This window comes from Oncorhynchus mykiss, chromosome 8 (genome assembly GCF_013265735.2).
Source record: "Oncorhynchus mykiss isolate Arlee chromosome 8, USDA_OmykA_1.1, whole genome shotgun sequence".
In the NCBI taxonomy this organism is placed as follows: Eukaryota; Metazoa; Chordata; class Actinopteri; order Salmoniformes; family Salmonidae; genus Oncorhynchus; species Oncorhynchus mykiss.
Genome location: NC_048572.1, coordinates 89890980 through 89916674, shown reverse-complemented (window position 1 = coordinate 89916674; position 25695 = coordinate 89890980). Strand labels below are relative to the sequence as shown.

The 25695-nt window shown below is 46.1% G+C and overlaps 1 protein-coding gene across 2 annotated transcripts in view; it reads right to left on the bottom strand.

Moving 5' to 3' along the window:
* Nucleotides 1-5080: 5080 nt before the first annotated feature.
* Nucleotides 5081-25695, bottom strand: part of ndc1 (NDC1 transmembrane nucleoporin) — a 49774-nt gene continuing 29159 nt past the window's right edge. For both annotated transcript variants that reach the window (XM_036986748.1, XM_036986747.1), the window contains exons 11-18: nt 24056-24223; nt 21294-21569; nt 19953-20065; nt 19793-19843; nt 14268-14331; nt 14074-14174; nt 13637-13797; nt 5081-5581 (exon numbers count right to left, since the gene is read on the bottom strand). In XM_036986748.1, the coding sequence (XP_036842643.1) occupies nt 5518-5581; nt 13637-13797; nt 14074-14174; nt 14268-14331; nt 19793-19843; nt 19953-20065; nt 21294-21569; nt 24056-24223 (998 nt within the window). In that variant the 3' untranslated portion in view covers nt 5081-5517. The remainder of the gene's footprint in view (nt 5582-13636; nt 13798-14073; nt 14175-14267; nt 14332-19792; nt 19844-19952; nt 20066-21293; nt 21570-24055; nt 24224-25695) is intronic.

Sequence of the window (25695 nt, the reverse complement as noted above, 5' to 3'; positions counted from 1 at the left end):
AAACTCCAAGTGTAAAATCATGCCCCCCTTTCTCCAAGTGCAAATCGCCCCTCCTCACACTTCTCTTCCCTTCATTGAATGGAGCTCCGTTGTCGTTTCATCACGGCCGTTGTCGTTTCATCACGGCCGTTGTCGTTTCATCACGGCCGTTGTCGTTTCATCACGGCCGTTGTCGTTTCATCACGGCCGTTGTCGTTTCATCACAGCCGTTGTCGTTTCATCATGGCCGTCATGGCCGTACAAATTTTCACATAAAAATGTCAGACTTGATTTGCCCTAGCAAAAAATGTATCAACCTCTACAAAAATACCCACTGATTATAATCAGCATAATAATGACCACTTCCTGTATTTAGGGGGTGTGTAGAGTGATATGTAATCTTATTGGTGAGTGTGTGTGTATACTGTGTTACTGTGTAGTCAAGACATGGATCTTGGCGAGTGTGAACAGAGAGACAAGAGGAGAGGCGAGGCATCGTGTGTGTGTGTGTGTACACACAGACAGAGGAGGAAGGTTTATTCTGAGAACTCTGGGGTGATCTCATTCTAGAACAATGTGAGCTGCTACATCCTGTCTCTCCCTCAATTCAAGGGGCTTTATTGGGAAACACACGTTTACATTGTCATGGGAAACACACGTTTACATTGTCATGGGAAACACACGTTTACATTGTCATGGGAAACACACGTTTACATTGTCATGGGAAACACACGTTAATTTCACTTGCTTTGGCAATGTAAACAAGAAACAAAAGTGAGAAGAAACTCAAAACAACATCAACAAAACAACATCAAATGTCCAGTAAACATGTTAATGATAATGACGCTTCATATTACCAGCTGTGTAGTGTTTTTAACATTCACAAGGATAATGACGCTTCATATTACCAGCTGTGTACAGTGTTTTTAACAATGTGTAAATAGTAGTATGACTAGTAGGTGAAGATAAGTAATCAGATGAATATGGGTTTTTATTTACAGTGTTGTCTCACTGGTTGACCTTTTCTTGTGGCAACAGCTCATCCATCTTGCTACTGTGACGGTACACTGTGGTATTTCACCCAGTAGATCTGGGAGTTTGTCAAAAATGGGTTTGTTTTCAAATTCTTTGTGGATCTGTGTTATCTGGGGGAAATATGTGTCTCTATTGTGGTCATACATTTGGCAAGAGGTTAGGAAGTGCAGCTTAGTTCCCACCTCATTTTGTGGGCAGTGAGCACATAGCCTGTCTTCTCCTGAGAGCCAGGTCTGCCTACGGCAGCCTTTCTCAATAGCAAGGCTATGCTCACTGAGTCTGTACATCTTAATTTTGGGTCAGTCACAGTGGTAAGGTGTTCAGCCACTGTGTACTCTCTGTTTAGGGCCAAATAGCATTCTAATTTGCTCTCTTTTTTGGTTGATTCTTTCCTGTGTGTCAAGTAATTATCTTTTTGTTTTCTCATGATTTCGTTGGGTCTAATTGTGTTGCTGTCCTGGGGCTCTGTGGGGTGTGTTTGTGAACAGAGCCCCAGGACCAGCTTGCTTAGGGGACTCTTCTCCAGGTTCATCTCTCTGTAGTTGAGGGCTTTGTTACGGCCATTTACCATCATGCAAGGTTGCACCCTCCTAGGCCATATCATCTCAAGGGAATTCGCATTTTTGTACCAACAATAAGGTTTGACCAATTTAGCTGCGGAACCCCTAACTAGACTAGATTTATACACTCTTCATTACATCTGAATGGGCTGAATATTAGAGAGACATAAATTAACAAGGGCATCATCTCCTGCTTTACCAAATGGTTACAAGTACTTCACAATAACTGAAGTTAGATGTTACTTAACCTCCCTAGGATTTGTGGGACGCGTCCCACTTGGCCAAAAGACAGAGAAAATGCCGAGCGTCAAATTCAAATAAATTACTATAAAAATCTAACTTTCATGAAATCACACATGTAAGATACCAAATTAAAGCTACACTTGTTGTGAATCCAGCCAACATGTCAGATTTCAAAAAGGCTTTTCGGCGAAAACAAACGACGCCATTATCTGAGGATAGCACCCCAGTAAACAAAGAGAGAAAACATATTTCAACCCTGCAGGCGCGACACAAAACACAGAAATAAAAATATATTTCATGCCTTACCTTTGACGAGCTTCTTTTGTTGGCACTCCAATATGTCCCATAAACATCACTTATGGTCATTTTGTCCGATTAATTCCGTTGATACATATCCAAAACGTCCATTTACAGTGCCTTGCAAAAGTATTCGGCCCCCTTGAACTTTGCGACCTTTTGCCACATTTCAGGCTTCAAACATAAAGATATAAAACTGTATTTTTTTGTGAAGAATCAACAAGTGGGACACAATCATGAAGTGGAACGACATTTATTGGATATTTCAAACTTTTTTAACAAATCAAAAACTGAAAAATTGGGCGTGCAAAATTATTCAGCCCCTTTACTTTCAGTGCAGCAAACTCTCTCCAGAAGTTCAGTGAGGATCTCTGAATGATCCAATGTTGACCTAAATGACTAATGATGATAAATACAATCCACCTGTGTGTAATCAAGTCTCCGTATAAATGCACCTGCACTGTGATAGTCTCAGAGGTCCGTTAAAAGCGCAGAGAGCATCATGAAGAACAAGGAACACACCAGGCAGGTCCGAGATACTGTTGTGAAGAAGTTTAAAGCCGGATTTGGATACAAAAAGATTTCCCAAGCTTTAAACATCCCAAGGAGCACTGTGCAAGCGATAATATTGAAATGGAAGGAGTATCAGACCACTGCAAATCTACCAAGACCTGGCTGTCCCTCTAAACTTTCAGCTCATACAAGGAGAAGACTGATCAGAGATGCAGCCAAGAGGCCCATGATCACTCTGGATGAACTGCAGAGATCTACAGCTGAGGTGGGAGACTCTGTCCATAGGACAACAATCAGTCGTATATTGCACAAATCTGGCCTTTATGGAAGAGTGGCAAGAAGAAAGCCATTTCTTAAAGATATCCATAAAAAGTGTTGTTTAAAGTTTGCCACAAGCCACCTGGGAGACACACCAAACATGTGGAAGAAGGTGCTCTGGTCAGATGAAACCAAAATTGAACTTTTTGGCAACAATGCAAGACGTTATGTTTGGCGTAAAAGCAACACAGCTCATCACCCTGAACACACCATCCCCACTGTCAAACATGGTGGTGGCAGCATCATGGTTTGGGCCTGCTTTTCTTCAGCAGGGACAGGGAAGATGGTTAAAAGTTTTATATCTTTATGTTTGAAGCCTGAAATGTGGCAAAAGGTCGCAAAGTTCAAGTGGGCCGAATACTTTCGCAATGCACTGTATTTAAACGCCCTCCGATTTGACACACTGAACTCTATCAGAGAAGTAGTTGGTGAACCAGGCGAGGCACCACCTCCACCTCCTCAAGTTGACTAGAGTAATGTATTCAGTATAGGTACCAAACAGGAGAACACAGTTTAGACCTGACTATACTCCTAATGGCCTAGTTCACTCGGTACCAAACAGAGAACACAGTTTAGACCTGACTATACTCCTAATGGCCTAGTTCACTCGGTACCAAACAGAGAACACAGTTTAGACCTGACTATACTCCTAATGGCCTAGTTCACTCGGTACCAAACAGAGAACACAGTTTAGACCTGACTATACTCCTAATGGCCTAGTTCACTAGGTACCAAACAGGAGAACACAGTTTAGATGGTGCAGTATATTGGACCCTAGACAGAGAACTGGCTTTGGTCTCTACCGGCTCGATTTAAGAGTTCTCTAGATGGTGCAGTATATTGGACCCTAGACAGAGAACTGGCTTTGGTCTCTACTGGCTAGATTAAAGAGTTCTCTAGATGGTGCAGTATATTTGACCCTAGACAGAGAACTGGCTTTGGTCTCTACTGGCTAGATTAAAAAGTTCTCTAGATGGTGCAGTATATTGGACCCTAGACAGAGAACTGGCTTTGGTCTCTACTGGCTAGATTAAAGAGTTCTCTAGATGGTGCAGTATATTGGACCCTAGACAGAGAACTGGCTTTGGTCTCTACTGGCTAGATTAAAGAGTTCTCTAGATGGTGCAGTATATTGTTGTCATGGTTCTTCCTGGCACCAGAGGGCAGCAGAGACCGCCCTAGAGACTTTAATGTCCCTGCTAAAAGAGGTGTGTTGTCTTTTGATTCAGTTGTTTTCTGTGTGTGGTATTTTCAAACGTAGTAGTGGCTGCATTATGTTATGGGTATGCTTGTCATTGTTAAGGACTGGGGAGGTTTTCAGGATTTAAAAAAAATGTATGGAATGGAGCTAAGCACAGGCAAAAACTGAGAGGAAAATCCGGTTCATTCGGCTTTCCACCAGACACTGGGAGATGAATTCACGTTGAACAGAACATACATGAATAGATTAACGGTAGCCTGAACAAGGGTTCCTATGGTTAGAACCCATTACAGGGGAACCCCAGACATTCTTTAGAGAATAGATCTAAAGGGGGTGATCTGGGAAGACACCTGTCACGTGGGAGATCTTTGCGACCTTTCTGCATGGTTTGTCATGTAGACCATGAAACCTAAACATACTGTAGATGGTTGACAAACTGAATGTAGACTATTATGAATATTCATGTTGAGGTGCCCCACTTAGATGTTGAGGGAAATTAAAACATGTTACCTACATTAAGACCTAAACGGTGTAGCAGTAAGTAGTAGCCTGGTGTAGAGATAGCATCACACAATGTTTTTATAATTCACTGTGTTTCAGCAGTCATTAAAGTATTGCTAAAATCTTATGTTGGACAATGTAGAATAGGAGAGTCCCTCAGCATAGATTTTTTATTTTTTAAAGTTCTTTGTTTATTAAAGTATTCTTCTCTTGTCGAGTTTAATATCCCTTCAAGGAATCAGCCTTAACCCGACTGAAATATGCGTTTCTCCTGCGACATGCGCCAATAATCTTCAACAGTAGTGGAACCGTCACAGGGGGTGTTAGAGATTACGCTGCCCTGTACCTGGCGTGGCCTTAGTGGCAGCGCCCTCTGCTGGGCAAAACACTTCTCTACAGATGTATATGAATGGACCAAAATGAGACCAAGGCATCTTTTTACAAAACATTTTATTCATACCCTATGTAGTCATTGATCATACGTGAACTCAGGTTGCTGGAGGTGACTTTTCAAAGACTTCCTAGAGGTGACTTTTCAAAGACTTCCTAGACGTATGTCGCAATCCCGTTCATTTCAGTTAAAGCAGAAAACAACAAAGCAATTTGTCAGATGGACAAAAACATTATTGACGAGCTCATTACAGAATGTATAGTACAAAACAAAAACCAACTAACAAGAACTTGGAAGCAACCTCGTTTCCTACGAACAGTAGTCTAGGCAACCAATTCAAATTTGGCACTTTCAAGATCTTTCAATAGGAAGCACAGCCACACACACACACACACTCACACAGCCAATATCAACTCAGTCACACTACCATTGTCATCAGCTAAGTGACAGACACAGTCCTGGGCATGTCGCTCACGCCTTCACTCTTTATACTCCAGGAAGTGCTGCAGTCTCTTCCGGTGCTCTGCGGACATCTGGACAGCGCTGGAAACCAGGGACACACGAATCAGACAATCAGATCCGTGTTTGCAGGAGTAGGACAAAGATAAACTTTCAAACTAAGCTTCACATCCACAAGGGCAAAACATGATTACACCTATTCTATAGCAGTAGTAGATGACCGGACCCAATTCATTGTGGGACCAAAACAATATAAAGGAAAGTGCTGTGGTGTAATTGAGTGTTCGGCTTCTACCTCAGTGTGCTCAACAGCCAGCCCCCATATTATAGCATCTCTCAGGTCCAGCCCCCATATTACCACATCTCTCAGGTCCAGCCCCCATATTACCATATCTCTCAGGTCCAGCCCCCCATATTACCACATCTCTCAGGTCCAGCCCCCCATATTACAGCATCTCTCAGGTCCAGCCCCCATATTACCATATCTCTCAGGTCCAGCCCCCATATTACCACATCTCTCAGGTCCAGCCCCCATATTACTGCATCTCTCAGGTCCAGCCCCCATATTACCATATCTCTCAGGTCCAGCCCCCATATTACAGCATCTCTCAGGTCCAGCCCCCATATTACCACATCTCTCAGGTCCAGCCCCCATATTACAGCATCTCTCAGGTCCAGCCCCCCATATTACCACATCTCTCAGGTCCAGCCCCCATATTACTGCATCTCTCAGGTCCAGCCCCCATATTACCATATCTCTCAGGTCCAGCCCCCATATTACCACATCTCTCAGGTCCAGCCCCCCATATTATAGCATCTCTCAGGTCCAGCCCCCCATATTACCTCATCTCTACGGTCCAGCTTCCCATATTACAGTATCTCTCAGGTCCAACCCCCCATATTACCGTATCTCTCAGGTCCAGCCCCCCATATTACCACATCTCTCAGGTCCAGCCCCCCCATATTACAGGATCTCTCAGGTCCAACCCCCCATATTACCGTATCTCTCAGGTCCAGCCCCCATATTACAGCATCTCTCAGGTCCAGCCCCCATATTACAGCATCTCTCAGGTCCAGCCCCCCATATTACCATATCTCTCAGGTCCAGCCCCCCATATTACCACATCTCTCAGGTCCAGCCCCCCATATTACAGCATCTCTCAGGTCCAGCCCCCCATATTACCACATCTCTCAGGTCCAGCCCCCCATATTATAGCATCTCTCAGGTCCAGCCCCCATATTACCACATCTCTCAGGTCCAGCCCCCCATATTACAGTATCTCTCAGGTCCAACCCCCCATATTACCGTATCTCTCAGGTCCAGCCCCCCATATTACCACATCTCTCAGGTCCAGCCCCCCCATATTACAGTATCTCTCAGGTCCAACCCCCCCATATTACCATATCTCTCAGGTCCAGCCCCCCATATTACCACATCTCTCAGGTCCAGCCCCCCATATTACAGCATCTCTCAGGTCCAGCCCCCATATTACCATATCTCTCAGGTCCAGCCCCCATATTACCACATCTCTCAGGTCCAGCCCCCATATTACTGCATCTCTCAGGTCCAGCCCCCATATTACCATATCTCTCAGGTCCAGCCCCCATATTACTGCATCTCTCAGGTCCAGCCCCCATATTACCACATCTCTCAGGTCCAGCCCCCATATTACAGCATCTCTCAGGTCCAGCCCCCCATATTACCACATCTCTCAGGTCCAGCCCCCATATTACTGCATCTCTCAGGTCCAGCCCCCATATTACCATATCTCTCAGGTCCAGCCCCCATATTACCACATCTCTCAGGTCCAGCCCCCCATATTATAGCATCTCTCAGGTCCAGCCCCCCATATTACCTCATCTCTACGGTCCAGCTTCCCATATTACAGTATCTCTCAGGTCCAACCCCCCATATTACCGTATCTCTCAGGTCCAGCCCCCCATATTACCACATCTCTCAGGTCCAGCCCCCCCATATTACAGGATCTCTCAGGTCCAACCCCCCATATTACCGTATCTCTCAGGTCCAGCCCCCATATTACAGCATCTCTCAGGTCCAGCCCCCATATTACAGCATCTCTCAGGTCCAGCCCCCCATATTACCATATCTCTCAGGTCCAGCCCCCCATATTACCACATCTCTCAGGTCCAGCCCCCCATATTACAGCATCTCTCAGGTCCAGCCCCCCATATTACCACATCTCTCAGGTCCAGCCCCCCATATTATAGCATCTCTCAGGTCCAGCCCCCATATTACCACATCTCTCAGGTCCAGCCCCCCATATTACAGTATCTCTCAGGTCCAACCCCCCATATTACCGTATCTCTCAGGTCCAGCCCCCCATATTACCACATCTCTCAGGTCCAGCCCCCCCATATTACAGTATCTCTCAGGTCCAACCCCCCCATATTACAGTATCTCTCAGGTCCAACCCCCCATATTACAGTATCTCTCAGGTCCAGCCCCCCATATTACCGTATCTCTCAGGTCCAACCCCCCCATATTACAGTATCTCTCAGGTCCAACCCCCCATATTACCATATCTCTCAGGTCCAGCCCCCCATATTACAGTATCTCTCAGGTCCAGCCCCATATTTCCGTATCTCTCAGGTCCAGCCCCCCATATTACCACATCTCTCAGGTCCAGCCTCCATATTACAGCATCTCTCAGGTCCAGCCCCCATATTACCGTATCTCAGGTCCAGCCCCCCATATTACAGTATCTCTCAGGTCCATCCCCCCATATTACCGTATCTCTCAGGTCCAGCCCCCCATATTATAGCATCTCTCAGGTCCAGCCCCCCATATTACCACATCTCTCAGGTCCAGCCCCCCATATTACAGTATTTCTCAGGTCCAGCCCCCCATATTACCGTATCTCTCAGGTCCAACCCCCCCATATTACAGTATCTCTCAGGTCCAACCCCCCATATTACCATATCTCTCAGGTCCAGCCCCCCATATTACAGTATCTCTCAGGTCCAGCCCCATATTTCCGTATCTCTCAGGTCCAGCCCCCCATATTACCACATCTCTCAGGTCCAGCCTCCATATTACAGCATCTCTCAGGTCCAGCCCCCATATTACCGTATCTCAGGTCCAGCCCCCCATATTACAGTATCTCTCAGGTCCATCCCCCCATATTACCGTATCTCTCAGGTCCAGCCCCCCATATTATAGCATCTCTCAGGTCCAGCCCCCATATTACCACATCTCTCAGGTCCAGCCCCCCATATTATAGCATCTCTCAGGTCCAGCCCCCCATATTACCACATCTCTCAGGTCCAGCCTCCATATTACAGCATCTCTCAGGTCCAGCCCCCCATATTACCACATCTCTCAGGTCCAGCCCCCCATATTATAGCATCTCTCAGGTCCAGCCCCCATATTACCACATCTCTCAGGTCCAGCCCCCCATATTACAGTATCTCTCAGGTCCAACCCCCCATATTACCGTATCTCTCAGGTCCAGCCCCCCATATTACCACATCTCTCAGGTCCAGCCCCCCCATATTACAGTATCTCTCAGGTCCAACCCCCCCATATTACAGTATCTCTCAGGTCCAACCCCCCATATTACAGTATCTCTCAGGTCCAGCCCCCCATATTACCGTATCTCTCAGGTCCAACCCCCCCATATTACAGTATCTCTCAGGTCCAACCCCCCATATTACCATATCTCTCAGGTCCAGCCCCCCATATTACAGTATCTCTCAGGTCCAGCCCCATATTTCCGTATCTCTCAGGTCCAGCCCCCCATATTACCACATCTCTCAGGTCCAGCCTCCATATTACAGCATCTCTCAGGTCCAGCCCCCATATTACCGTATCTCAGGTCCAGCCCCCCATATTACAGTATCTCTCAGGTCCATCCCCCCATATTACCGTATCTCTCAGGTCCAGCCCCCCATATTATAGCATCTCTCAGGTCCAGCCCCCCATATTACCACATCTCTCAGGTCCAGCCCCCCATATTACAGCATCTCTCAGGTCCAGCCCCCCATATTACCACATCTCTCAGGTCCAGCCCCCATATTACCGTATCTCTCAGGTCCAGCCCCCCATATTACCATATCTCTCAGGTCCAGCCCCCCATATTACCACATCTCTCAGGTCCAGCCCCCCATATTACCATATCTCTCAGGTCCAACCCCCCATATTACCGTATCTCTCAGGTCCAGCCCCCCATATTACCACATCTCTCAGGTCCAGCCCCCCCATATTACAGTATCTCTCAGGTCCAACCCCCCATATTACCGTATCTCTCAGGTCCAGCCCCCCATATTACCGTATCTCTCAGGTCCAGCCCCCCATATTACAGCATCTCTCAGGTCCAGCCCCCCATATTACCACATCTCTCAGGTCCAGCCCCCCATATTACAGCATCTCTCAGGTCCAGCCCCCCATATTACCACATCTCTCAGGTCCAGCCCCCCATATTACAGCATCTCTCAGGTCCAGCCCCCCATATTACCACATCTCTCAGGTCCAGCCCCCCATATTACAGCATCTCTCAGGTCCAGCCCCCCATATTACAGCACCTCTCAGGTCCAGCCCCCCATATTACCACATCTCTCAGGTCCAGCCCCCATATTACCACATCTCTCAGGTCCAGCCCCCCATATTATAGCATCTCTCAGGTCCAGCCCCCCATATTACCTCATCTCTACGGTCCAGCTTCCCATATTACAGTATCTCTCAGGTCCAACCCCCCATATTACCGTATCTCTCAGGTCCAGCCCCCCATATTACCACATCTCTCAGGTCCAGCCCCCCCATATTACAGGATCTCTCAGGTCCAACCCCCCATATTACCGTATCTCTCAGGTCCAGCCCCCATATTACAGCATCTCTCAGGTCCAGCCCCCATATTACAGCATCTCTCAGGTCCAGCCCCCCATATTACCATATCTCTCAGGTCCAGCCCCCCATATTACCACATCTCTCAGGTCCAGCCCCCCATATTACAGCATCTCTCAGGTCCAGCCCCCCATATTACCACATCTCTCAGGTCCAGCCCCCCATATTATAGCATCTCTCAGGTCCAGCCCCCATATTACCACATCTCTCAGGTCCAGCCCCCCATATTACAGTATCTCTCAGGTCCAACCCCCCATATTACCGTATCTCTCAGGTCCAGCCCCCCATATTACCACATCTCTCAGGTCCAGCCCCCCCATATTACAGTATCTCTCAGGTCCAACCCCCCCATATTACAGTATCTCTCAGGTCCAACCCCCCATATTACAGTATCTCTCAGGTCCAGCCCCCCATATTACCGTATCTCTCAGGTCCAACCCCCCCATATTACAGTATCTCTCAGGTCCAACCCCCCATATTACCATATCTCTCAGGTCCAGCCCCCCATATTACAGTATCTCTCAGGTCCAGCCCCATATTTCCGTATCTCTCAGGTCCAGCCCCCCATATTACCACATCTCTCAGGTCCAGCCTCCATATTACAGCATCTCTCAGGTCCAGCCCCCATATTACCGTATCTCAGGTCCAGCCCCCCATATTACAGTATCTCTCAGGTCCATCCCCCCATATTACCGTATCTCTCAGGTCCAGCCCCCCATATTATAGCATCTCTCAGGTCCAGCCCCCCATATTACCACATCTCTCAGGTCCAGCCCCCCATATTACAGTATTTCTCAGGTCCAGCCCCCCATATTACCGTATCTCTCAGGTCCAACCCCCCCATATTACAGTATCTCTCAGGTCCAACCCCCCATATTACCATATCTCTCAGGTCCAGCCCCCCATATTACAGTATCTCTCAGGTCCAGCCCCATATTTCCGTATCTCTCAGGTCCAGCCCCCCATATTACCACATCTCTCAGGTCCAGCCTCCATATTACAGCATCTCTCAGGTCCAGCCCCCATATTACCGTATCTCAGGTCCAGCCCCCCATATTACAGTATCTCTCAGGTCCATCCCCCCATATTACCGTATCTCTCAGGTCCAGCCCCCCATATTATAGCATCTCTCAGGTCCAGCCCCCATATTACCACATCTCTCAGGTCCAGCCCCCCATATTATAGCATCTCTCAGGTCCAGCCCCCCATATTACCACATCTCTCAGGTCCAGCCTCCATATTACAGCATCTCTCAGGTCCAGCCCCCCATATTACCACATCTCTCAGGTCCAGCCCCCCATATTATAGCATCTCTCAGGTCCAGCCCCCATATTACCACATCTCTCAGGTCCAGCCCCCCATATTACAGTATCTCTCAGGTCCAACCCCCCATATTACCGTATCTCTCAGGTCCAGCCCCCCATATTACCACATCTCTCAGGTCCAGCCCCCCCATATTACAGTATCTCTCAGGTCCAACCCCCCCATATTACAGTATCTCTCAGGTCCAACCCCCCATATTACAGTATCTCTCAGGTCCAGCCCCCCATATTACCGTATCTCTCAGGTCCAACCCCCCCATATTACAGTATCTCTCAGGTCCAACCCCCCATATTACCATATCTCTCAGGTCCAGCCCCCCATATTACAGTATCTCTCAGGTCCAGCCCCATATTTCCGTATCTCTCAGGTCCAGCCCCCCATATTACCACATCTCTCAGGTCCAGCCTCCATATTACAGCATCTCTCAGGTCCAGCCCCCATATTACCGTATCTCAGGTCCAGCCCCCCATATTACAGTATCTCTCAGGTCCATCCCCCCATATTACCGTATCTCTCAGGTCCAGCCCCCCATATTATAGCATCTCTCAGGTCCAGCCCCCCATATTACCACATCTCTCAGGTCCAGCCCCCCATATTACAGCATCTCTCAGGTCCAGCCCCCCATATTACCACATCTCTCAGGTCCAGCCCCCATATTACCGTATCTCTCAGGTCCAGCCCCCCATATTACCATATCTCTCAGGTCCAGCCCCCCATATTACCACATCTCTCAGGTCCAGCCCCCCATATTACCATATCTCTCAGGTCCAACCCCCCATATTACCGTATCTCTCAGGTCCAGCCCCCCATATTACCACATCTCTCAGGTCCAGCCCCCCCATATTACAGTATCTCTCAGGTCCAACCCCCCATATTACCGTATCTCTCAGGTCCAGCCCCCCATATTACCGTATCTCTCAGGTCCAGCCCCCCATATTACAGCATCTCTCAGGTCCAGCCCCCCATATTACCACATCTCTCAGGTCCAGCCCCCCATATTACAGCATCTCTCAGGTCCAGCCCCCCATATTACAGCACCTCTCAGGTCCAGCCCCCCATATTACCACATCTCTCAGGTCCAGCCCCCCATATTACAGTATCTCTCAGGTCCAACCCCCCATATTACCGTATCTCTCAGGTCCAGCCCCCCATATTACCACATCTCTCAGGTCCAGCCCCCCATATTACAGTATCTCTCAGGTCCAACCCCCCATATTACCGTATCTCTCAGGTCCAGCCCCCCATATTACCGCATCTCTCAGGTCCAGCCCCCCATATTACCACATCTCTCAGGTCCAGCCCCCCATATTACAGTATCTCTCAGGTCCAGCCCCCCATATTATAGCATATCTCAGGTCCAGCCCCCCATATTATAGCATCTCTCAGGTCCAGCCTCCATATTACAGCATCTCTCAGGTCCAGCCCCCCATATTACCACATCTCTCAGGTCCAGCCCCCCATATTATAGCATCTCTCAGGTCCAGCCCCCCATATTATAGCATCTCTCAGGTCCAGCCCCCCATATTATAGCATCTCTCAGGTCCAGCCTCCATATTACAGCATCTCTCAGGTCCAGCCCCCCATATTATAGCATCTCTCAGGTCCAGCCCCCCATATTATAGCATATCTCAGGTCCAGCCCCCCATATTATAGCATCTCTCAGGTCCAGCCCCCCATATTATAGCATCTCTCAGGTCCAGCCCCCCATATTACAGCATCTCTCAGGTCCAGCCCCCCATATTACAGCATCTCTCAGGTCCAACCCCCATATTACAGCATCTCTCAGGTCCAACCCCCATATTACAGCATCTCTCAGGTCCAACCCCCATATTACAGCATCTCTCAGGTCCAACCCCCATATTACAGCATTTCTCAGGTCCAGCCCCCCATATTATAGCATCTCTCAGGTCCAGGACCGCATTAAAGTGGTGTTGAACTACATCTGCTATTCTTACTGGAGGTGTCCTCCGAAAGTGGCTGTGATCCTGTAGACAGCGGTCTTCAGGGTGGATCGCAGGGCGAAGCGGAGCGTCTTGTAACTGTCATCTCCCATACTGCAGGAACAGTGACCTGGTTTAGAGGAGGTATGGGGTAGCTTGAAGTGACGATCCACAGCCTGGAGGAGAGGGGAGGGGGTGGGGTGAGGAGAGGAGATGGGGTGAGGAGAGAGAGGGAAGGAAGACAGTCAGGCACTCAGCAGTCTTGGTATGGATGGATTTGTGCTAACTAACATGTTGATTTCCTTCCTCCATAATCGATCAAATAATTTAGTGAAACATTACAAGCTAAGAACAGGTCAGCGGGAAGCAGCAAATACTGTACCATTATTAGATTCATTTTAAGTGAAAAGTATGCAGGTCTGAAGCTGTCAAATTAACTAGACATGTCTAACCTCCTGTAACAGCAGTAGGGTACTGAGGATGGTAGGCAGGGTGGTCTGAACTATTCCATACTGGTCCTCAGAGAAGGACGCTGCCACCAGGTGAGACAGACCTACAGGAGGAAGAAGATTAGGCTACAATATAAATCTTGACAAAATGTGAAAATCTGTTGTTTTCTGCAAAAATCTGATGAAGAATGCAAGACCTTGCAGAGCCCATATGTGAACCTGGCTGTCAGCAAACAGGGCCTGACTGGAGGCTTCTGGCAGCTGCAGGGAGAGACAACAATGAGTGAGGAAACTCTACAGCAATCACACGGTGTTAGCCACGGCTAACTGGGACGGCAGCAATCATACGGTGTTATAGCCACGGCTAACTGGGACGGCAGCAATCACACGGTGTTAGCCACGGCTAACTGGGACGGCAGCAATCACACGGTGTTAGCCACGGCTAACTGGGACGGCAGCAATCATACGGTGTTATAGCCACGGCTAACTGGGACGGCAGCAATCACACGGTGTTAGCCACGGCTAACTGGGACGGCAGCAATCACACGGTGTTAGCCACGGCTAACTGGGACGGCAGCAATCACACGGTGTTAGCCACGGCTAACTGGGACGGCAGCAATCACACGGTGTTAGCCACGGCTACATGCACTACATTGAGAGAATGATATCATATTGCTAGAAGGTATGGTTAGCTAGCGCTTGTCTGCATCTCCGGTATTTTCCATCCTACAGCTATTCTCCATCTTTTTAAATAGTGAGCCAACATGTTTTTAGCACTTTTATCAAACCTAATTTCCTCATGTCCTCTCTCTTCAGCAGACATATAGTGAGTAATATGTTTGGAACTTTATTTTGATTTGGAAATATAATCACAACAAAAATCTCAGTACATATAGAATTGCAATACATATGATATCAGCACCAACGTATGGGGATAATGTGGTATGGTGATAATGTGGTATGGTGATAATGTGGTATGGCGATAATGTGGTATGGCGATAATGTGGTATGGCGATAATGTGGTATGGCGATAATGTGGTATGGTGATAATGTGGTATGGTGATAATGTGGTATGGTGATAATGTGGTATGGTGATAATATGGTGTGTTGAGGTCCCTAGCCATTCCCAGCCCTATTAACACCATAATGACAGCATGCTGGGACAGACAGGACAGATGAAGGTGGAGGAGATGACCGGTTTGCTTCTGTTGGTCGTGATTCATATAACCAGAACCATGAACAGCATTACTATTTACCTGATTAGCTACGTCAACGCCCCCTACTGCATCAACGCCTACTCCCTACTGCGTCAACGCTCCCTACTCCGTCAACGCTCCCTACTCCCTACTGCGTCAACGCTCCCTACTCCCTACTGCGTCAACGCTCCCTACTCCCTACTGCGTCAACGCTCCCTACTCCCTACTGCGTCAACGCTCCCTACTCCCTACTGCGTCAACGCTTCCTACTCCCTACTGCGTCAACGCTTCCTACTCCCTACTGCGTCAACGCTCCCTACTCCGTCAGTAGGGAGTAGGCGGAGTAGGGAGTAGGCGTTGACGCAGTAGGGGGCGTAGACGCAGTAGGGGGCGTAGACGCAGTAGTGGGCGTAGACGGAGTAGGGCGTAGCTTCTGGCTCAAGGAAGTAGCTAAAGCCTTCAGATGACATTGGTCATTTCAGCAAAATGGAGGGTGGAAGTTTTTTTATTTTATTTTAATTTAACCTTTATTTAACTAGGCAAGTCAGTTAAGAACAAATTCTTATTTTCATTGACGTCCTAGGTTAACTGCCTTGTTCAGGGGCAGAACGACAGATTTGTACCTTGTCAGCTCGGGGGTTTGAACTTGCAACCTTCCAGTTACTAGTCCAACGCACTAACCATTAGGCTAGCCTGCCACCCCAGGAAGTTTAATTAGTAGGGGAGGGTGGAAGTTTAATTAGTAGGGGAGGGTGGACGTTTAATTAGTAGGGGAGGGTGGAAGTTTAATTAGTAGGGGAGGGTGGAAGTTTAATTAGTAGGGGAGGGTGGAAGTTTAATTAGTAGGGGAGGGTGGAAGTTTAATTAGTAGGGGAGGGTGGAAGTTTAATTAGTAGGGGAGGGAGGAAGTTTAATTAGTAGGGGAGGGTGGAAGTTTAATTAGTAGGGGAGGGAGGAAGTTTAATTAGTAGGGGAGGGTGGAAGTTTAATTAGTAGGGGAGGGAGTTTAATTAGTAGGGGAGGGTGGAAGTTTAATTAGTAGGGAAGGGAGGAAGATTAATTAGTAGGGGAGGGAGGAAGATTAATTAGTAGGGGAGGGAGGAAGTTTAATTAGTAGGGGAGGGAGGAAGTTTAATTAGTAGGGGAGGAAGTTTAATTAGTAGGGGAGGGTGGAAGTTTAATTAGTAGGGGAGGGTGGAAGTTTAATTAGTAGGGGAGGGAGTTTAATTAGTAGGGGAGGGAGGAAGTTTAATTAGTAGGGGAGGGTGGAAGTTTAATTAGTAGGGGAGGGAGTTTAATTAGTAGGGGAGGGTGGAAGTTTAATTAGTAGGGGAGGGTGGAAGTTTAATTAGTAGGGGAGGGAGGAAGTTTAATTAGTAGGGGAGGGAGGAAGTTTAATTAGTAGGGGAGGAAGTTTAATTAGTAGGGGAGGGTGGAAGTTTGATTAGCAGGGGAGGGTGGAAGTTGAATTAGTAGGGGAGGGAGAAAGTTTAATTAGTAAGGGAGGGTGGAAGTTTAATTAGTAGGGGAGGGTGGAAGTTTAATTAGTAGGGGAGGGAGAAAGTTTAATTAGTAAGGGAGGGAGGAAGTTTAATTAGTAGGGGAGGGTGGAAGTTTAATTAGTAGGGGAGGGTGGAAGTTTAATTAGTAGGGGAGGGTGGAAGTTTAATTAGTAGGGGAGGGTGGAAGTTTAATTAGTAGGGGAGGGTGGAAGTTTAATTAGTAGGGGAGGGTGGAAGTTTAATTAGTAGGGGAGGGTGGAAGTTTAATTAGTAAGGGAGGGTGGAAGTTTAATTAGTAGGGGAGGGAGGAAGTTTAATTAGTAGGGGAGGGTGGAAGTTTAATTAGTAGGGGAGGGTGGAAGTTTAATTAGTAGGGGAGGGTGGAAGTTTAATTAGTAGGGGAGGGTGGAAGTTTAATTAGTAGGGGAGGGTGGAAGTTTAATTAGTAGGGGAGGGAGGAAGTTTAATTAGTAGGGGAGGGAGGAAGTTTAATTAGTAGGGGAGGAAGTTTAATTAGTAGGGGAGGAAGTTTAATTAGTAGGGGAGGGTGGAAGTTTAATTAGTAGGGGAGGGTGGAAGTTTAATTAGTAGGGGAGGGTGGAAGTTTAATTAGTAGGGGAGGGTGGAAGTTTAATTAGTAGGGGAGGGTGGAAGTTTAATTAGTAGGGGAGGGAGGAAGTTTAATTAGTAGGGGAGGGAGGAAGTTTAATTAGTAGGGGAGGAAGTTTAATTAGTAGGGGAGGAAGTTTAATTAGTAGGGGAGGGTGGAAGTTTAATTAGTAGGGGAGGGTGGAAGTTTAATTAGTAGGGGAGGAAGTTTAATTAGTAGGGGAGGGTGGAAGTTTAATTAGTAGGGGAGGGAGAAAGTTTAATTAGTAGGGGAGGGTGGAAGTTTAATTAGTAGGGGAGGGAGGAAGTTTAATTAGTAGGGGAGGAAGTTTAATTAGTAGGGGAGGGTGGAAGTTTAATTAGTAGGGGAGGGTGGAAGTTTAATTAGTAGGGGAGGGAGGAAGTTTAATTAGTAGGGGTGGAAGTTTAATTAGTAGGGGAGGGAGGAAGTTTAATTAGTAGGGGAGGGTGGAAGTTTAATTAGTAGGGGAGGGTGGAAGTTTAATTAGTAGGGGAGGGTGGAAGTTTAATTAGTAAGGGAGGGTGGAAGTTTAATTAGTAGGGGAGGGTGGAAGTTTAATTAGTAGGGGAGGGTGGAAGTTTAATTAGTAGGGGAGGGAGAAAGTTTAATTAGTAGGGGAGGGTGGAAGTTTAATTAGTAGGGGAGGGAGAAAGTTTAATTAGTAAGGGAGGGTGGAAGTTGAATTAGTAGGGGAGGGTGGAAGTTTAATTAGTAGGGAATGGTGGAAGTTTAATTAGTAGGGGAGGGTGGAAGTTTAATTAGTAGGGGAGGGTGGAAGTTTAATTAGTAAGGGAGGGTGGAAGTTTAATTAGTAGGGGAGGGTGGAAGTTTAATTAGTAGGGGAGGGTGGAAGTTTAATTAGTAGGGGAGGGAGAAAGTTTAATTAGTAGGGGAGGGTGGAAGTTTAATTAGTAGGGGAGGGAGAAAGTTTAATTAGTAAGGGAGGGTGGAAGTTGAATTAGTAGGGGAGGGTGGAAGTTTAATTAGTAGGGAATGGTGGAAGTTTAATTAGTAGGGGAGGGAGAAAGTTTAATTAGTAGGGGAGGGTGGAAGTTTAATTAGTAGGGGAGGGAGAAAGTTTAATTAGTAAGGGAGGGTGGAAGTTTAATTAGTAGGGGAGGGTGGAAGTTTAATTAGTAGGGGAGGGTGGAAGTTTAATTAGTAGGGGAGGGTGGAAGTTTAATTAGTAGGGGAGGGTGGAAGTTTAATTAGTAGGGGAGGGTGGAAGTTTAATTAGTAGGGGAGGGTGGAAGTTTAATTAGTAGGGGAGGGTGGAAGTTTAACTAGTAGGGTAGGGTGGGGTAAATGAAGCAAGTTTTTTATTTATTTATTTATTTATTTACATTCAGCATCATTCCATCAAGGGAAATATAGTATTCTTTCTAACAAAGATATTTACATATATTTCAGGATGTTGTGCATCTCTGGAAATAATCAGAATTCATGTAAACATTAGTTTTGAAAACATAGCTTCTCCACAAAGTGGTCTTTTGGCACAACCCAGATATGTTGTATGCCTGAATGATAGAGCTCTTCTCTCAGTTTAATTAGTAATGCCTGAATGATGGAGCTCTTCTCTCAGTTTAATTAGTAATGCCTGAATGATGGAGCTCTTCTCTCAGTTTAATTAGTAATGCCTGAATGATGGAGCTCTTCTCTCAGTTTAATTAGTAATGCCTGAATGATGGAGCTCTCCTCTCAGTTTAATTAGTAATGCCTGAATGATGGAGCTCTTCTCTCAGTTTAATTAGTAATGCCTGAATGATAGAGCTCTTCTCTCAGTTTAATTAGTAATGCCTGAATGATGGAGCTCTCCTCTCAGTTTAATTAGTAATGCCTGAATGATGGAGCTCTTCTCTCAGTTTAATTAGTAATGCCTGAATGATGGAGCTCTTCTCTCAGTTTAATTAGTAATGCCTGAATGATAGAGCTCTTCTCTCAGTTTAATTAGTAATGCCTGAATGATGGAGCTCTTCTCTCAGTTTAATTAGTAATGCCTGAATGATGGAGTCCTTCTCGGAGTTTAATTAGTAATGCCTGAGCGAATGGTGAGCCTGCTAGACCAGGTAACTTCCAGCATTAAGTAGATGATTTGTTAGGGATGATTTGGGGAAGAGCATGCAGTGAGCCCATGAGTTCCAGAGACAGAGTCCTGGCCCTACAACCCAGAGACAGAGTCCTGGCCCCACAACCCAGAGACAGCGTGCGGGTAAACACACCCCAGAGACAGCGTGCGGGTAAACACACCCCAGAGACAGCGTGCGGGTAAACACACCCCAGGGACAGCGTGCGGGTAAACACACCCCAGGGACAGCGTGCGGGTAAACACACCCCAGGGACAGCGTGCGGGTAAACACACCCCAGGGACAGCGTGCGGGTAAACACACCCTTACCTTGTTAAACAGATACATTATCAGCATCCGCTTTGCCAAGAAATTTTTAACCTGAATGAGACAATTACAAAGTTAATAAAAAATAATGAATAATACACCACATCACTAGTCAGTAGCTACCAAATGGGAGAACATTTTTAGAAACACAAGGCCGTAGTACCTGGTCCTTCCTGTTCTGTAGGAAGGTAACAAGGAAGGAGGGTTTGAGTTGGGCCTGGGACGGGCTGGGGGCGGGACCAGGAGATGGCGGAGGACTGCCGTTCAGCTGGGAGTCTAGACATAAACAGAGAATGGTCTGAATTCATAGGTCAATAAACATCACCGTTGTTGACTCGTCAGCGGTAAAACAAATCCATGGTTCTGAAAGGTGAATGATAATATCTAATCAAATTGTACTGATCACATACACGTGTTTAGCAGATGTGTAGCAAAATGCTTGCGTTTCTAGCTCCAACAGTGCAGTAATACCTAGCTAAATGCTTGTGTTTCTAGCTCCAACAGTGCAGTAATACCTAGCTAAATGCTTGTGTTTCTAGCTCCAACAGTGCAGTAATACCTAGCTAAATGCTTGTGTTTCTAGCTCCAACAGTGCAGTAATATCTAACAGGCTGACTACACCGCTCGCGTGCGCAAGTGTTTCAAAACACATTTAAAAATCTATATTATTCAATTATCGCGCGCCAACAAGCATCTGCGTTGCCAAGGGCTAAAATAGAAGTCAGTTCTATTTTTGACGCAGATTATGCTGCAAGTCCTGCCTCTCCCATCTCCTCATTGGTTTATAGAAGCTGCTACCCACGTGCCATCTCCCCATTGGTTATACCCACGTGGGTGACTGAAAGACGAACGAGGTCAGTGGCGATAATGCACCTAATTCATGAAAGTTGCCAATTGCAATATAAAGTTCAGAGAAGAAAAAAATAACAACTCAATGTTTATATCCCAGGACAAATTAGCTAGCAACAGTAGGCTAGCTAAATAGGACAAATTAGCTAGCAAGTGCAAGCTAAGTAGCTAAATTGCCATAAATATTTAACGCTTTTCGACCTGTCCCCAAATTAATGTAATTGGTTCAGAGTTTGTTTTGATATTTTAACCTGCGTGTCGTGATCACGTTTGGTGTCGGGGGACAAAATAAATATGCACGATGGCGCACGCGCGCAGACGGCTTTGGTTCCGTGTTACAGTTTCACAACATATACCCAAAATACACGTAAATCTAGGTAAGGAATGGATTAAGTGTGTGTGTGTGTGCATAATATATATATATATATATATATAAAAAATAAAAACGCAGCATTGGACTAAGATACAGTGGTATAGTTTAGAATACAGTAGATATGAGATGGGGGATGCAATATTTACAAATAATGAAAGTGATTAAATATGATACCACTCATACTATGCAGTCCCATGGCTCATAGTAGCAAAAGCAGTATAGTGAAATACGACTAGTCCATCGGTAAAATCAGCCATGTGTGGCCCCTGGGCTGTCCCTCACCTGTAGAAGCAGACCAGAGTTTGGGGCCCCTCCTCATGACGTGAGGGCTCTGGATGGAGCTGAAGCCGGGGGACAGGGCCCCCTGAGGCTCCAAGGGGCCAGTGAGCCGCCGCAGGGCGGGGGAGGAGAAGGGGCTGTCTAGGTCCGGGGTAAAGGGGGTGGTCAGGGGAGTTCGCAGCCCCGCCCCGACAGAGGAACGTAAGAACACTGAGCCAGGGGTTCTGATCAGGGCGCTGGGCCGAGGAGTCTTCATATCCTCCATACCGACAGAAGTTACTGGAGGAATAGAGGGAATCAGAAGGGTGTTTTTAAAAGACTTACATACTATTAAAAAAGGTGAACTGACCGCAACCCTGGTTCTGGGGAGATAGAGTGAGCAGGCCGGGCACTAACACCGCTGACTAATCAAGGTCTTGATGAGCAGTTGATTAGAGGACTGTGTTAATCCAAGGCTGTAAAACAAAAAAGTTGCACATCCCATGATAGGCTGACCACTGACCATGGTTAGAGCCCTGAATGCTGATTGGCTGACCACGGTTTGACGTTGGTTCAGAATGTTCTCTAGAATGTAAACATGATTATAAACTGGGTGGATCGAGCCCTGAACGCTGATTGGCTGACAGGTGTGGTATATCAGACCCTATGACAACATTTATTTTTACTGCTCCAATGACATTGGTAACCAGTTTATAACAGCAATAAGGCACCTCAAGGGTTTGTGGTATATGGCCAATATACCACGGCTAAGGGCTGTATCCAGGCACTCCGTGTTGCGTCGTGCTTAAGAACAACCCTTAGTCGTGGTATATTGGCCATATACCACACACCCCCCCGAGGTGACTTATTGCTTAAATATAGAAAAATAAATATATATTTTTACTGTATATGTTTTGATTAATCTACTGAATGGGATTTACCAACCTGGGAAAATGTTTAACATAATACACTTGTACTATACACAGATACCACAGCGTTTTCAACCTTTACTTCTGTAACATTTTGTAACATTACGTAAAAAAAAAAAAAATCCTCAATCTACACACAACACCCCATGATGACATCACAACACCCCATGATGACATCACAACACCCCATGATGACATCACAACACCCCATGATGACATCACAACACCCCATGATGACATCACAACACCCCATAATGACATCACAACACCCCATAATGACATCACAACACCCCATGATGACATCACAACACCCCATGATGACATCACAACACCCCATGATGACATCACAACACCCCATGATGACATCACAACACCCCATGATGACATCACAACACCCCATGATGACATCACAACACCCCATAATGACATCACAACACTCCAAAATGACATCACAACACTCCAAAATGACATCACAATACTCCAAAATGACATCACAATACTCCAAAATCACAAAAACAGGTTTAGAATTGTTTTCAAATCTATTAAAAATAAAAAACAGATGTAAATAAATGTAAGTATTTAGACTCTTTGCTATGAGACTCGAAATTTATCTCAGATGCATCCTGTTTCCATTGATCATCCTTGAGATGTTTCTACAACTTGATTGGAGTCCACCTGTGGTAAATTCAATTGATTGGACATGATTTGGAAAGACACACACCTGTCTATATAAGGTTCCACAGTTGACAGTGCCTGTCAGATCAGAAACCAAGCCCTGAGGTCGAAGGAATTGTCAGTATAGCTCAGACAGGATTGTAACGAGGCACAGATCTGGGGAAGGGTACCAACAATCTGCAGCATTGAAGGTCCCCAAGAACACAGTGGCCTCCATCATTCTTAAATGGAAGAAGTTTGGAACCACCAAGACTCTTCCTAGAGCTGGCTGCCCAGCCAAACAGAGAAATGGAGGAAATCTGGCACCATCCCTACGGTGCAGCATGGTGGTGGCAGCATCATGCTGTGGGGATGTTTTTCAGAGGCAGGGACTGGGAGACTAATCAGGATCGCGGGGAAAGATGAACGGAGCAAAGTACAGAGATATCCTTGATGAAAACCTGCTCCAGAGCGCTCAGGACCTCAGATTGGGGTGAAGGTTCACCTTCCATCAGGACAACGACCCGAAGCACACAGCCAAGATAACGCAGGAGTGGCTCCGGGACAAGTCTCAATGTCCTTGAGTGGCCCAGTCAGAGCCCAGACTTGAACCCGATTGAACATCTCTGGAGAGACATTAAAATAGCTGTGCAGCGACGTTCCCCATCCAACCTGACAGAGCTTGAGAGGATCTGCAGAGAAGAATGGGAGAAACTCCCCCAAATACAGGTGTACCAAGCTTGTAGCGTCATACCCAAGAAAACTCGATGCTGTAATCGCTGCCAAAGGTGCAACAAAGTACTGAGTAAAGGGTCTCATATAAATGTGATTTCTAGTTTTTTTTATGGAATAAAGTTAAACATTTCTAAAGACCTGCTTTTGTTTGTCATTACGGGGGTATCGTGACGTCATCAGGGGGTATTGTGACGTCATCAGGGGGGTATTGTGACGTCATCGGGGGGGTATCGTGACGTCATCGGGGGGTATTGTGACATCATCGGGGGGTATTGTGACGTCATCGGGGGGTATTGTGACGTCATCGGGGGGTATTGTGACGTCATCGGGGGGGTATTGTGTGTAGATTTGAAGGGAACAACAACTTAATTCCATTTCAGAATAAGGCTGTAATGAAATATGGGACAAAGTCTGAACATTTTCTGAATGCAGCGTTCTTCAGAGAGAGAGACAGAGCGTTGTAGCTACCGGAGCCTTCCGAGGAGGTGGTGGACCGCTTGTTGCTTCCTGTAGACTGGGACTTGGCCCGTCCGTTAGTAGCTACAGTGTCATGGTGGGCTACCAGCCGCTCAGTCAGGTCAGACAACAGAGACAGACACTCCTTACTCAGGGCCGTCCAGATGTGAGGGTGACCGCCTGGGGAAAACACAGAACGACAAAGGAAAAGTTACCTTCCAGGAATTACATACAGAAAGGGCAACATTTCTCTAGACTCTACATCCCCAAAGTCAAAATTGGCTATATCGTTAAAATTCATAAACGACTCAAATTTGCAACAAAATATATATATATATATATATATATATATATATATATATATATATATATATATATATATATATATATATATATATATATACACAATTATTTGATGAAACATTGCATTTGTCCTTAGAAAGTGAATAACATTGAAAAACATTAAATAAAATCACAAGGAAGTGTTTAAGTAACTCCTATGGCTGTGGTAGTCATGAAATTGTCAACATTTTGTCGCCATACAAATGACTGCCGGTCTCACAGTAATGGACTGTTAATTAACAAACATGGTTTAGCCTCGCCAGGCCTCCACGCAAACAAGCCACTGAAACCTCATTTAATCCATGATTTATTTCAGGTCTAAAGAAACAGAATGGCCTGTGTGTATACATAAGATCTAATATGTATGGTAATATGGTGTTCTACACTGCACTAAAATATCAAACCCAACACTGAACAAGTCTAATGATTTTACTTTTTAAATAATTTTACTGTGGGGGGAAAAAAAAAAAAAAAATCTGTCAATTTAAATAAATTCTTTAGGCCCTCATTTATGGATTTCACATGACTAGGCAGGGGCACAGCCTATGGGTGGGCCTGGGAGTGCATAGGTTCATCCAGTCAATCAGAATTATTTCTTCCCCAAAAAAGGGCTTTATTACAGACAGAAATACTCCTCAGTTTCATCAGCTGTCTGGGTGGCTGGTCTCAGACGATCCCACAGGTGAAGAAGCCAGATGTGGAGGTCCTGGGCTGGCATGGTTACATGTGGTCTGTGGTTGTGAGGCCGTTTGGACATACTGCCAAATTCTCTAAAACGATGTTGGAGGCGGCTTATGGTAGAGAAATTAACACAATTATCTGGAAACAACTCTAGTGGACATTCCTGTAGTCGGCATGACAATCGCACGCTTCTTCAAAACTTGAGACATCTATGGCATTGTGATTTTAAGTGGCCTTTTGTCCCCGGCTCAAGGTTCACCTGTGTAATCATCATGCTGTTTAATCAGCTTATTGATGACACCTGTAAGGTGGATGGATTATCTTGAAGAGAAATGTTAATTAACAGGGGTATAAAAAAAAAAAAGAATTATGCACAACATTAGAGAAATACGCTTTTGGCGCGTATGGAACATTTCTGGTATCTTTAATTTCAGGGGAAAACATGGGACCAACACTTCACATGTTGTGTTTATATATTTTTTTAAATCAGTACTGTTGGGTTCTGAGAATATGTACTAATACTTATGTCACTGAGTGAAAGAGATCGCATGTGGCATTGATGAGGAGAGAGAGCCATAGATTAGTGATGAAGGAGGAAGCGATTACATGTGGCAGGCATTGATGAGGAG